Raw genomic sequence first — 15,369 nt, forward strand, 5'->3', positions numbered from 1 at the left:
CCACTAAATAATAAATAAATGCGGAAACATCGTCTTGAATCAGTCGTTAGGTAGTGCGATTAAGCAATTGAAAAGGAAAGGGCTTTCAAAATAAATAAGCCATGTAAGAGGACAATGTAAAGAATGAAGTTCAAATTTATATTTGTCAAAAAAAAAAAAAAAAAACATTGTGAAAATTTAAAAAAATTAAAAAATTATATAAAAATGAATTTTAAAAATACATACTTAACGAAGTAATCAAAAAAAAAAATTTTAACTAAACATTTTAAAATACAAAAAATATTTAAATATTTAATAAAAAATGCAAACTAATTAAAAAAGAATTTTAAAAAATATTGTATAGGAATATATACATTACATAATATTAAATTTGTATATTAATAATTATATCTCTAAAAAAATTATTAAAAATATTGTATAGGAATATATATATAATTACATAATTATTAAAATTATTACATAATAATATTAAATTTTTATATTATTAATAACTTTAAATATATATAAAATATTAATTTAAAAGCAGAATAAACCAAGTGATTTATTTTTTATTATTATAAGAATATAATAAGTATAAAATAGACTAAAATTTTAATAAGACCTAAAACGAAATTATTTATTTAATTTGGCTTTTATTTATAAGACGCTTAGTCTAAGCCTGATAAGGCTGGCATATTCCAGGCAAACATAAGAATGTCCTCATTATCAAACCTGGCCAAACTTTGCTTTTATGTTCTGTGAAAATTATACTAATTACCCGGCTAAAATTAGCTTTTATATCTAATGAAATCAGCCCTTAGCCTTTATTTATTATTTATAAATATTATTCTCGATTATCTGAAATGAAAACAAAGACCACGCGCAGCTGCTCTTAGCGCCATTTGAGCCCATTTGATTGGCAGACGAAGGCAAATTAATTACGAAAAGTAAACGCCAGGCTAAATAAACATTTATATATATATATATATCTATATTCAACTAAAGTGTAAGAATGAACTTTGGCTGACAATCAAAATGTCATTTCAATTCGTAAGCTAAGCAAATCCGCAATTGAGACGCAACTTACATGTCATTAACAAGGGCTTAGGGCAGCAGACAGAGTAGAGAGAGAGAGAAAGAGAGAGGGAGAGAGTAAGCGACAGTCACTCAACAACAATGTGACAAGTTGCGACTTTGACAAACATTTAAATCGTCTCTCAAGCCAACAAAATATTTTACCAACAGCGAGCACTGAGCAAGCGTCGTTGCCAAAGTTCAGGCAGGGCGCTAAATGAAGTGTGACAACAGCGCTGTTGAGCTGCAAAGCGGAGTATTAATTCAGAGTTAAGGTAGGCCAATGTTTAGATATTGAACGTTGCCAAATTTCAGCTTTGCGAAATGTTGTTGGCGCCTTTTTTAAATAGCAATATAAAAATGTTAACGAACTGCTAAATTTTATAGTACTATGCAGCTTGAAGTGAGGCACAAGTGCAGACTTTTTTAATATATTTTTTTTACTTTTCATTGGAGCCTAAATTGATGACGTCCGGCTACACTGAAAGAGTGGAAGTTCTTAAGCAAATAGACGCTATGTTGCCAAACTGCAGCCCTATTAAATGTGGCAACAGCGCATCACTTTGTATATATCAATTCACTTGACGATTTAGCAATATTTTCGTCCAATGCCTATATGAAATTTATATATAATTCTTTTACACTTGATTAAAGAACGAACAATTTGACTGAGCCCCACAGCGTTATCAATTTTCAGCGCTTTTTTGAAGTGCGGCAACAGCGCATTATTCAAATAGTTGAGCTCAATTTCATTTGCATGCAACGTTGTCCGCTTGCAGCGCATTGTGAAGTGCGGCAACGGCGCAACGGGCCGCTGTAAATTGGCCAATTATCGGCATTTGAAATATGTTTTACCTGAAACGTTTGCATTCGATGCACTCGCTCTACCTGCGCCACGGCAGGCTACGTGCATTGTACGCACTTGTGACCTTTTACGGGCAAAGACAATGCACATTGTTGTTGCCACAGCACCTGCCCCCTGCCTACGTCTACGTCTACCGCTGGCCATGCCGCATACCTGCCCGGACCTGAATGCACGCACAATTTTCTATATAAAAGATACACACCTTTATTTTACACTTTTGGTAAATGTATCTGTAGCTCGGACTGAGCTGCATTAATGAACTGAGTTCACACTCCAGAAAAGTAGTGGAAGAGGGGGAGAGAGGCAGGTTATTCAGTTATTGATTATTTTACTAACGTTTGGGAAATTAGGCAGCGATTTATAAAAAGCCTCGTTTTTTTGTGGGTTAGGGTTTGGGTTATGCACTTTGATAAATTAATACAATATCTATGTCCATTCAATTGCTTTTGGAAATTCATTAGCGGCTTCTAACGGACGCCGATATAAAAATAATACGAAGCTCCTCCTCCCTCTCTTGATATCTAAAAACCTAAAATTCTGTTGTGAAATGACTTCAAAATTTACTTTTTATTGCACTTTGGAAATGGATGAGCTAACAGCTGGAGAGCGAGTGCGGCACTCGTTCAGATTAGATAGCGAATGGTCAACATTAAGAACTCAGTTCGACTTTTGAATAGAGCTCTTCAGATGTGCGAACAACTGGAGAATCCAACAAAAGAATACAAAATAACGAGCACAAGATTTTTGTTTGTTCGAAGCTTTACGAATGCACAATCCAACACCTTAATAAGATATGGAAAGAGCCGATAAATTGTAGTTAAATTGAGAATTGAGAGAAAATATAAAATAAATTTGAAGATGGAGTTAAAATAAATTTAAAAATATTTATTTACAACTGAAATTTTATAATGATAATGAAAATATATTGATTTATATATTTCTCATATTAATAAAATATAAAATAAAGTCAAAATTATTTAATATATATTATTAATTTTAAAATGCGAATTCCAAACGCAAAACAAAATTACTTAGCTTAAAATTAAAAAAGTAATAAAAATAGTTTTTAGAAGTTTCAATGTAGAAAAAAGAATTAAGATTATTTAATAGAAAATTAATTACCCAGAAATAAAGGTGAAATTGTTGAATGAAGAGAAAATGTCGGATGTCGGATATCTGCTTTAGATTTTCATAAAAATACATACCTATTTTTAAAATTATTAAATAGCTATATATCAAGCAACAAATAATTGCCTAGCTAATTAAAAAAAATTACTAGAGCATGTTCGTGATTTTTAGCGTATTATCTTTTATGACAGCTATAAAAAAATAAAGACAAAAGCGACATAAAGACAAACGCTATATATAGACACATATATAGACATGTTCGCTCATAATAAAAATTAGATTTATTTAAATATTCAACACAATTAATTGCAAAGCAAAAGGCAAATGTTGCCATTAAACACGTTTGGCAACATTAGAATGTTGCTAAGCGGAGCGGTGGAACGAAACGGCAATGCGAAACAAAACAAAGCAAACTGCTGCAAATGTAAACAAAGCGCATGTAAAGCCAAACAGTTAACATCCACAGCATGCAACAAGTTTAATAGCAACAAGAGCACGAACAACAACAAGCGAGTCATTTAACAGAGCACACACACGCACACAATCGCACACAGTTGAGGGAGTAAGCCGCGCTGTTAACAGTGCCAGTCGAGGAGTTGTGGATTGTGTGTGGAACGTGCGCTGCTCGCTTAACAGGCCCAAACGCTGAACATGTTGCTAGAAGCATTCAATTTGCTGCTGGTACTCGGGCGCTTCGGTTGTGCGAGCGGTTTCGTGCGTTCCCTTACGTTACGTTGCGGTTACGTTCGTTTCGTCGAATTTCGCATGTTAAACGGAAATTTTGTAGTTCGTATGTCGGCAGCGCGAATTGTCGTGCGTTACGGTCGAATGTCATTGGCTGCACGCGGTTTCCGGTTTCCGGCTCGTAGCGCCATGGCATAGAATAAACCCAAACGAGTGAAATATAAGTGAAAAATCGAGTAAAGTGAAACGACAAAAAAATCTAAAGAAAAAGTGAAATTAAGAGAAAAACAAAAAAAAAATAGAAAATCTTGACAAAATGCATTCGAATGAAATGTGTGCTCACGCATTTGGCTTACAAAATAAAAATAAAATCAAAAAGATCAAACAGGCAGAGGAAAATAGAAACAATCAAAATGTCGCCACAACGTCGCCGACGCATCTAAAATTAGAGAGCGAAAAGATGCGTCAGTTTGTTGCATTGTTGCAACTGCTGCAACCGCTGCTGCTCGTTTTGGCTGGATTAAATGGATTAACACTAGTTGCCGCACTCAAGGGTAAGTTTTCAGCTGCAACATTATGCATATTGCAACATTTCTCCGCTTTCTGTTTGAAGGCCAATCCTGGCCTTCATTTCCGGCCATTTGCTCAAATCCTTTGTGGAAGTGCAGCACCATATTGCCCTCTCCCTCGCTCCTTTATTTATTAGCGTCGTTTGTTTAGTTTCCATTTGGCTATTTTTGGCTATAGCCAGATTGCAGCGGCAAATTAAGGCAACGCGGTTTTATTTATGCGGCGCGTTTGCTAATGGATTTTAATGCCGCTTTATAGACACGACATCATCGCACATTATTCAAAAATATAGCTAGACAGACATAAAGAGAAACATATTGTACGCATGTATATATGTACATAAAAGCATTTACCGACGGCTGCAGCTCATAGCCATTTTTGTAGAAATTATAGAGAAACTTATGAAAAAATTTGGAAATTCAGGAAGATTGGCTAAAGAACTTGCTTTCAAGAATATATAAAAAATATGTCATACATGTATTAATATGAAATTATAGGTATGAATAGGTTGCCTCTGAAAAAACTTCTTTGTTAGGCGAATAAAATTCTTAGTCATTTGTTTATAATTATTTAAAAAATATATATTTTATATACTATATATTATGATATGCATATGACATAAAATATATTTCATAAATATATAAATCAATATATTATGTTACTAAAGGAACATTAGTTTAACTTGTTTTAATATAAAAAAATAAAATATATTTTAAGATAATAAAAAAAGTATACAAAATTCAAAAATGTTCTGCATAAGAATATTCAATTAATCATGTGATTTTAACAATATTAATTTTTTATAAGACAGTTCATCTATCTATTATGTCCACAGCGCATAGACAACTGTGAGCTATGGCTAAGATAATTGTGCAACCAAACAATGGCCTGAAATACTAGTTGAAGTATAGAATTAGTGCTAATGCTAATTATATATATGTAAAATTATATATTAGCTAAAAATCTATTTCATATAAAGCAAAAGCTTTTAAATTCCCGTTTGATCCATCATAATACTGCCCACAACTGTATCCACTCTTAGGAAATTTCCTTCTTTTTCTTGCTCATCGTCGCTGACTCAACACGTTTCTATATACCAGCACCATGTCCCTTGTCATCTGTTTGATATTATGGCTTTCGCTTAGGCCCATATACATTCAATATCTAAATATTCTGAAGCTGCAACAATTTCCATTACACAAAACATTTGTTTATAAAGCTGCGGCGCGTTATTTCAGCTTTTTGGTAGGCAATTAAATTGTCCCACAATAATCATGAAACCGATTGCGTTGCCTTAGATTCCGTTTTCTTGGCCAATTACATCAAAAGCCAAACATACTTAATAAAAAAATACAAAAAGAAAACACCGAAGCTAGAGAAATAAGCAAATACAAAACGAAAACAGTTTTTGAGGTCTTTGTGTGGTTTTTGCGGTTAGTTTTTGACTTTACGAAATATCAAATACTCAAATACATAGAGCCTCAGACACACATTGTATATACGTATATATATATAGAGAGAGTTAAAGACAAAGTCGATTATTTTGCTAGACTTTGTCTTCATTTGTTGCGGTTGGCTACGAAAAGACACAATGCGCTGCTTCACATGTGCTTTTCATTAATGGAAAAACGTGGAAATTGTTAAGGGAAAAAATATGAAAATTTTTGCTTTGAGACATTTTCGAATTTAGCAGCTAATTAAGGGTTTCCAAAAAAAAAAATATTTCTATAATGATCTAAATTATAATAAAATACAAATTTAAAGAAGAGCAAAAATTGCAAGTGAAGAACAGATGGGCATAAAATATTATATAAAATATAATATATAAAAAAAATTGCAAAAATATATTTCTATACTATTAGCTCAATAGCAAATGAACATTGTGAAAACAAATAAAAAAAAAATAATTATTTAAATAATATAATATATATAAAAATACATATTAAATAATATGTGAACTGAAATACTAAATATAAGTAACAAAAGAATATATAAAAATATATAATATGGTAAATGCGTATATTTTCCTTAGATAAAGTGAAAGAATTTTAATGCAGACGTATATTAAAATAATTAATATTAATAATAAAAATAATGAAAATAAAAATATTAATTTGAGGCTAATTAAAAATTAAATAAATATTTCAATTATAAATTATTTTATCTGTAAATTATGTTTTTCTTTCGTTCGACATATCAAGAGCTTTAAAACTGTAAATTTATTACATAATAAATATAATATTTTCAAAATATGCTATAACATAATCAATCATTTGAATTGATCTGATAATCAGCTAATTAGCTTAGGCAATTTTTTATTTATAAATCTAATCTCTATACAGATGTCTTTTAAATGTTATTTAAATGTCAGAAAAGAGCTTGATCCAGTTTACATTTGACTTCAATGCGAAGTTTTTTTTTTATAAATTCCATAAATCAAAATAAATTTCGAGATAAACAAATTCCGTATAGAACTGGATCTGCGTGTGCCAGGGGCAAGTCGCCTGAGGTCATGTACGCTATCTTACGCCCGTTTAAAGTTCGCTGCATTAAGTGAGATAATGCCAATAAAGCTTAGCGAAATGGTCACCCTTAACCCGAACAGAATCGGTTAGCTGCAAAAAAATGCTGCAACGTGTAATCTAATGCTTATTAAACGCTTTTTAATGCAACAAGCGGCCAGCGGCACGCAACGCCAGCGCCCGATGTCGATTGCCAGATATATATATATATATACATATATACATAGATATATAACACGATTCAACACGCAGCAGTTGAGGCTGCCACTGATGAGCTGTGTGGCTGGCCATGTGGCAAGTGTTGCACGCGACGTTGATAATAAATTGTATAAAATTATCTCTCGCACACGTCACACGGCACACCGAAGGGGTGAAAGGGAAGGAAAGGGGCGGTTGCTTGTTGGCGTGGCTCAGTGTCCGATTGAGAGCTGGTGGTGGGTCAATCGCTGGCTGCTTGTGCAGCACTAGCAACACTTACGAAAAAGCCGAATCAGAGCGGGTCATAAAAATTATCTGCTGCTAAACGCCCTCAACATGTGACAAAGCAAAGAGGGGGGGAGTGTGGGAAAGAGTGAGCGAGAGAGCAAGAGCCAAAGCAGACTGCTCCGTAATGTTACTCTGGGGAGCGTTTGGCCCAGCTAACTGCAATTTTTAAAGAAAAAAACGCAGCTAGACTAGAGAAGGAGAGAGAGAGAAAGAAGCAGAGAAGGCAAAACTTTGTCTCGCGGGAATTTCTTCAACAATTTTGTTTTATTGCCTAGTTCAGATTTTGGCAGAAAGAAAGAGATCGAGCGAGAGGCAGGAGAGTGTAAAAAAGTGTTACAATTGCAGTGGCTCAATTTTTGTTTTGCGAACGTTTCAGGCCGTTGGCGCTTTTGTAATTTTGCAAAGTGGCTCGTTTTGTAGCACAGTGTAAAAGCTAAGCAAGAAAAAAGAGAGAGGCCCAGGAATTCGGTTACTCTAGGCAACTCATGTGCATTATGCGAAATTGGGCTAAGTAGCAGTTCGGCTAGCCTATGCAGTTCCTTTTTTTTTGGGTCGTGGGCTGTGTGGGCGTGGCTGATAGAGAGTTCAAACTGTGCGAGACATGTAAATGAAGTCAAGTGCTGCGGCAACATGTTATTTTAACAATCACATGATTGGCGAACTGAACTGCAAAGATACTTCCAGCTTGTGAGGCTGCAAGCCCTTCAGCTATAGAAATTAGGTTGCATAAAGGTCTAACTGGGTAAAGCCCACAGAGAAACCAGCTATAAAATCATATTTCTTACTCAAGATCTATGAGAGTTTCATTAGAACATTTGACATGAAAATTGTTTTGGGATTTCTTATATGAGCAATCTTTAACTATGCGAACTCAGCTTCTATTTAGTATTATCTATTGAAATTTGGTACCCAGTCTTTTGGTTGTGTGCATATTGAAAAAAAATCTTAAGTGGTAACTTTGCATCATTGATAGCTCTTATATCAGGTAATCTCTATATGCTCAAGACCCGTACCTAATTGAGCTAAGCTGAAATTTCATTGCTACATTTTCAAATGCTCTCTAAGCTGTTATACAACAGTATTTTAGCAGTAATATAACTCACATAGGCTATAATAAGTTTTGCTGTCCATCTGAACCTGGCTCTTACTGCACATATCATGCTGAAATTTCATCTCTACTCTTATAATTATAGCTGCTGTCTTATAAAACCATAAGTTGTGGTTTAGCTTGAATACTACTTCATTTAACTGTCCCTATATCATTTGCTGTCTGTGAACTTGCTTGCTTTGGTAGTTATCAAGCTGAAATTTGATATACAATGCTATGCAATAACTTACTCATGCTTAAAAGCTTGGATATTATATCTTAAGCTGAGTCTGTGCTATTTCCCAACAAATTCTTAACTATGCAAATCATATATGTAACTCGCTCTTATTATTATGACAAACTATTTTTATGTAACTCAATTTTAGACTTCGTTTTATGCGTGAGATAATTAATATTTTGTGCTAGTTTTTTTTTTTTAATTAAGCGCTTGCATTTTTTGTGTCCAGTCAGCTGAGTTATTTGATCTGCCATGGGCAGCTCTTTCCAGCTAAATAATAATTAATTATGAAAAACCAACTAGCGAACAGGCTGAGTCTCAATTTAAGCCTTCTCCCCGGCTGCTCTGCTGCGAGTCGTTCGTTGTCGAGTCTGAGGCTTAGACAAGCGCCAAGTTTTGCCTACGCAAATACGCAGAGTTTTGCTTCCTGGACATGGACGTGATTCTGGACATAAACTTGCAAGCCACACTCTATACAGATGTGTGTGTGTGTGTGTGCGCGCAACGAGTCGCCTTTTGTAGTTGATGTTGCTTTACATAGCCGTGGGTTTTCTTTCATGTCTTCCCATTTTAGCTCGCTCTGCGCGATATTAAAAAAAATATAAAAATGAGTTGAAAAAATTAAGCCTGGCAGCCGCGTTAAATGCAAACTTTCAGCCGTTATTTTGGCGTTTTTCTTCTTCTTTTTTTTGGCTGCCCAAATGTTGCACAGTTGTTGCATGCAACGAATGCCTGGAAAATGCTTTTTCATATTTTTCTCGATTTTTTTTGCTTTCTGTTTTCCAAGAGAAGGCGTTGCTCGTACTGCCAAAAGCTCGAAGCGTTTTGCGACCATACAAAAATAACACAGAAAGAAGTTGAAAGGTGATTTGGCAGCTAGATTTCCCGCTGAGCTATAATCAAGCTGGCAACACCAAGGGATAGTTGGGCATACGATTTGGCTGAGGTTTCAAATTGTGCAGAGATTTTAATGGATTTTTTTCTTCTTCGGATTATCGTGACAATAGCCGAAACTATAGCCAAATGCATATAGAAATCTATAAACTATGTACATATATGTATTATAAGTGCAAAGAATCGTTTATATGCATATCTTTGCTGCTGATTTTATAGTACTCAATCGTGTTAGGGATATTCCTGCATAGAATAAAATTATGATAAGTGCTCTATATACACAAATAAAATATATATAAGCTAAGGGGTTGACATTTATAATATTTATTTGAGGCATTGATGGTATTTCTACATTCTTTATTAAATATTAATAAATTTTCAGCTGCCTGGCAACTGCAAGGCATGCTGTGCTATAGAATTGACTCAGCGTTAAAATGGGTTAAAGATTTTTGTGGAGGTTCAGGAAGCTATTATCTAGATAATAGCAAAAGGTATACTACTATTTTCATGAACAACTAAATTTTGTAAGCTTGTAGGCAAAAAAACAATCAAATTAATTAGATTATTGTTAAATAGATTTTCCTTATTTAGCAGCCACTACTATTTTTGTGAACAACTACATTTTAAGATTTTTCGTTAATCTTAATTTTTATATCAAATTGCTTTCAATGCCAATATATTATTTATTTAATTTTGCTTAATTCTGTTTATTCACTTTATTTTTCTGTCCAGCATTAGCGCTCAATCGCACTACTATTTTTATGAACAAGGCTTTAGATATATAGTAGGTATACAGCCATTTCCAATATAAAAGTCCCATATGATTTTAGTATGTCTTGAAATTTTTCTTATTTACGAGTATATTTATTATTAAATTGTATATCTGTAAAAGGCTGGATCATGTTTCACATTGCTTTCTTCATCATCTTCGTGTTTATGCTATTCCTGTGAATTGCATGTGTTTAGCCAACTGCTTTTAACACATTTTCTATGTAGCCAAGGAATATTTAATGAGCAAGCTATATCATACATAATGCCATATTATATATTTTTCTAAAAATTATATATTATTTTAGCTGCGTTCGGGCTTTGTTTTTACTCAGAATAGATAATACTTTTGAGAATCTACAATCTAATATTCACAAAAGAAAAAAAATATATTTATATAATTATAATAATAATATAATATATCAATTATATTATATAAAATTATAAAAATTAAATTATATATAAAATCAAAGAAAAAAATTATAAAAATTATATATATAAATATTTATAATAATTGCTATAAATAAATATATAAATATAGCTTTGCAGCTTTAGTTTATATATGGCTGCAGTTAATTGCCCAAAAAGCCATTTAAAGCATAAATTAAAGACTTGGAAATATAAATATATATAACTTGAAGCTGGCAGCTTGATTTGCGGCTGTTGAGTAGGTTTTGTGGTTCGACAAGGATTTCGAGCGTGGAGCGTGCAACCGAAAAAACGTTGCAGTCAAAGATTTGCATATTTGCACTTGATGAAGTTGAGGCTGAAGCTGAAGCTGAAGCTGAGGCTCAGGCTGAGGCTGAAGTTTTGCAGCTTGGGAGTTGGCAGTTGCCGGCAGCGTTTGCCAGTTGCAAGTTGCAACTTGCAAGTTGCTAGTTGAGATTTGGCTGAGACGCTGCCTACGCGGCGGCACACAAACAAATTATAAAAAAATTTGCAAACAGAGTTGCCTTGAGTCATCGTTTGTGTCCACGTTGAGCGTGCCACAGAGTCGCCAACGTTGGCGTTGAGGCACGTCGCCAACAACAACTGCAAGTTGGTAAAAAAGTTTATAATTTGCTAACAAGCCGATCGACGGCGCCAGAGCCGTCTGCAATTATGACAAGTTGACAAACGGCTTAATCCTAATCTCTTTCACTCCGACATTTCATAAACTGTGCAATTTTGTGGCCCAAAAGCCGAGAGCTGAGATGCCACAAGCGGAGTCGACTCTGGCATTTAAATCAATAAAAGAATGCTTAGCGTTTATCGCATTTCTGATATCTAATACCAATGCGAAAACTGTGAGACACCGAGACAGCCAGACAGCTAGACAGTGAGACCTGCAGCGTTTAGGCCGCCCAAAAACTCAACTTGCCTCAAACCCTGCCGCTGCCACTCCTCTGTGGCTGTATAGCTGGCATCTTCCGCCTCGTCGAGTGCGACACATGCAAATTGGCCATGTTGCTAAACAAGTTTGCCGCTCTGGCTCTGGGCGCTGCTTTCTTGTAGTCACCTGCGTAAGCGACAACGACAACGACAACGACAACCATCAACGGTCGCACAGGCGACGCTGCAGCGTCGAGTCGTTGCAACGTGCTGCAGCAACATGCAAAATTGGACTGCGCTGCGTGCAAATAAGGCTAAAAACGGGCAACAACTGCAATAAGAGCGGACTAGTCGTCGATGAACGACTCGGACTTAGCCTATAAAGAGGGCCTGTCACGTTTGAAATTCTTTAACTGAAGTATTCCTTACATGTAAGCCTATGACTTGCAAGAGTCTGCACACCAAATCTGTGGTATAAATCTGTGGTGCTTACAGCTCTAGAGATAGAAATGTAATATGTTGCCGTGGTGTTATTCATATATATCACGCAAGAATCTGCATATCAAATTTTTTAACTATATCTCTTATAGTTCTCGAGTTATAAGTCGCATAGGACTGTTGTCCTGGAGTTCTCGAGCTATGCTCAAAATATACAACAAAGAAATTATACAATATATTCATATACCTCAAAAGAACCTTTCTATCAAATATGTTAGCTGTAGCTATAATAGTTTTCGAGCTATACAAAAAAAAAAAAAAAAAGAATTTTAGTTCCCAAAGTTTTCAAGCTATTTTAAAGAAGGAAATGTTTTTTAGCTTTATATATAGCACAAGACCTAGCATACTAAATTTTACAGCTATAAAGTCTATACTTCTCGAGCCAAGTATAAAAAACAAACTGGGAACTGAATAATTTAAGAAAGGAAATGTGTTTAATCTTCATGTACTAAACAAGAATTCATATATAAAACTGCAATGCTCTAACTCATATATTTCTCGAGCAATGAACAAACTTTCACAAGGATTTTCAAGAATAGGAAATATATATATAAAATACGTGTTTTATAACTTACTTTTGTCTTAAGACACAGCCCAAATTAATTATATATAAAAACTAAAAGCCTTCTGTTTGGCCAACTGTGTTTGGCAACTCGTTTACCCAGTTGCATATGGCTTTAGGGTATAGCAAGTACTATAAACAGACGCTGACGCTGCCACGCAGACAATCAGCCATAAATCTAAATGACTGTCAACCCGTGCAACAGCAATAGCAACAGCAACAGCAACAACAACAACCTACTATGGTCACTCTTGCAGCATGTTGCCCACAGCCTTAGTCTGAGTCTCTGTCTCGGTCTTCGACTCATTTGCCGCCGCCTGATAAGACACTGAAATATGTTAAGAACCTGCATTCGATATTGATATTGCACTGCCATCGCATTTAGCATAAACATTAAAAACTTTACTTATTGCATACGAAATATTTGCAACAAATCGTGGGCAGCTCCATAAGAACTAAGTGAGCCTAATTCTAACGGCTTTTTAAAGTGCTAGAAATAGCATTAAGAGTTAGAGAAGTTCAATTTAATTATAATTTTTATATAAAAGTTCAAAAAGTTCATGGCTCGAATTTCATAAAAAGCTTAAAGAATTTCGCATGTTTATTATTATGTTATTTAATAATAGTGATTTTTAATTATAAATTAAAATTATATTGACTTCAAATATTAAATCTAAAATTATTTAAAAAAAAAATAAAAAAATCTGAATATATAAAGCAGCAAATTTATTCCACTAAAATTTTTAAATTGTTTTTTTTTTTAATATATTTTTTCAATTTTTGACTGATTCGAAAAAAAAAATTAGAAATAAAAAATGTATAAATATATTATTCATATTATACAATAATAAAAAATTTACTTAAAATTGTAATTGCTTAAAAAATTGGTATAAAATATTTTAGAAATTATTAAATTAAATATAATAATAAGATAACACATGCATGCATTCACAATACTATTATAGATAATATTTGAAAAATATTTTGCTAAATTTTATAAAGAAAAATTTAATTTTTAATTAATCTTTCAATTATTATTATTAGTTATTCTCTTATTATTATTATTATTTTGCTCTTATTTTTACTAAAAAGAAAAGTTTTCATATATTTCTAGAGCTGCATAAAACTTGATTGCTTGAAAGGCGATTTGAGCTTTCTACTTTTAGTGAACAACTATTAAAGCAACCCACGCACATGCATAACATACATTGAGTTGATAAACCCTAGTAGCTTTTCAACTAGTTTTGTCATCAAATTCATTAGCTTTAGTTGCAACGATTGGCTTCCAGAGTCGAGTCAGTTTTTATATATTTTTTAATAGCTGCCAAGTGCGAAGCGGGTTTTCTATTTAATTTATTGCACTTTTGCGCCGTGTGGCAAATGGCTGAAGAAATGCGATAGGCCAATCACTTGCAAGAGTGCTGCGACACTTTGAATGCGTCAGCGGCAGTGGTAGGGGCAGCTCTCGAAGAGGCATGCATTTAAGATAAGGCGTCACTTGTCGCCGTCGCCGTGGCCGTCGCCTTGGCATTTCTTATATTTCCCTCTTTTAGCATTATTTACATTTTAAAAAATAAAGAGGGAGACGGAGAGAGACGCTCTTGACTGACAGCAGACGCCGTGCCTCTGCTTTGTTTTTAGACTTTTTATTTAGCTATATCTGGTCTAGGCTCAAATTACAGCGTTCCGACATTTTTGTTTGAAGAGTTTCGGTTTGTTTGGGTTTCTTTCTTGTAAAGCAAACATTGCAATCGAAATGTGAACTGGAACTGGAACTAGAACTGGGTTAGCCGGGTGTGGCTCAATCTTAAATATTGAATCAGTGACGCACCTTGTGGGAAATTCAGTTCTCTACGTTGTCGTTGTCAGTTCTAGGAAAATTTCGTAATTTATTTGCCAAGTCATCGAGAAGATGTTGCGCCACATGATTTGCTCTTATATAAATTGTCGCATCGATTATTATCGATTAATCGTTTAGGCCTATGCCTAATTGGGCATTCAACTGAACAGACTTTACGTGCAGCGACTGCCTAAGCATGCGCTTCATAAATTTCGCAAGAAAAACAAAGAGAAAAAAGCAAGGAAAATTAATTACAAAACGCAGCTGCAATTTGTGCAGCTAATTAATCATGCACAAGAATTTGCATGACGATCCTTGGGGCCAGAGCAAAGGACAGCTGAGTGATACTCAGCTGAACACAGACAGCCGAGAGACGAGAGACGAGAGCGATGGGCGTCCCAAGAGCTGCACAGATTGATGTGCGGGCATCGCGTGTCGCCATCTCAATCTGCAGCTCGATCTCACTCTTTCTCTTGCTCTTTCTCTTCTTTGCTGATCTACACAGCACGATCATTAATAAACCGCTGTGAGCTGTCAATAAAAATCAACGTCGAGACTGGAAGATTGCTGAGCAGAACTGCAGACTGTTGAGGCTGCTTTAGCTGTTGCTGTTGCATTGATTCACACTGCATTGCTGTGCGGATCAACGATCAGTGATCAGTGATCAGTGATCACGTTGATCACTGATCCCTGACAAACTGACATCGTTTGGCACTTGCTGTGATTTGGCTTATGGGTGACAATTGGCTGGCATTGATGTCTGTATTCAAATGCGCAACTGTTGCTGTTGCCGCTGCAGATGTTGCTGTCGCAGCGGGAGTTTCTTTTTTTCTTGTGTTTTCGTAAATATTTACTTAACACAT

The 15,369-nt window shown here is 34.6% G+C and overlaps 1 protein-coding gene across 1 annotated transcript in view; it reads left to right on the plus strand.

Moving 5' to 3' along the window:
* The first annotated feature begins 3,610 nt into the window (after nucleotides 1-3,610).
* LOC111595847 (protein sax-3) overlaps nucleotides 3,611-15,369 on the plus strand; it is a 55,417-nt gene continuing 43,658 nt past the window's right edge. The window contains exon 1 of the mRNA XM_023309757.2: nucleotides 3,611-4,284. Coding sequence (XP_023165525.2) covers nucleotides 4,047-4,284 — 238 coding nt within the window. The 5' untranslated portion in view covers nucleotides 3,611-4,046. The remainder of the gene's footprint in view (nucleotides 4,285-15,369) is intronic.

This window comes from Drosophila hydei, unplaced genomic scaffold, assembly GCF_003285905.1.
Source record: "Drosophila hydei strain 15085-1641.00,03,60 unplaced genomic scaffold, DhydRS2 tig00000172-arrow-pilon, whole genome shotgun sequence".
NCBI lineage: Eukaryota > Metazoa > Arthropoda > Insecta > Diptera > Drosophilidae > Drosophila > Drosophila hydei.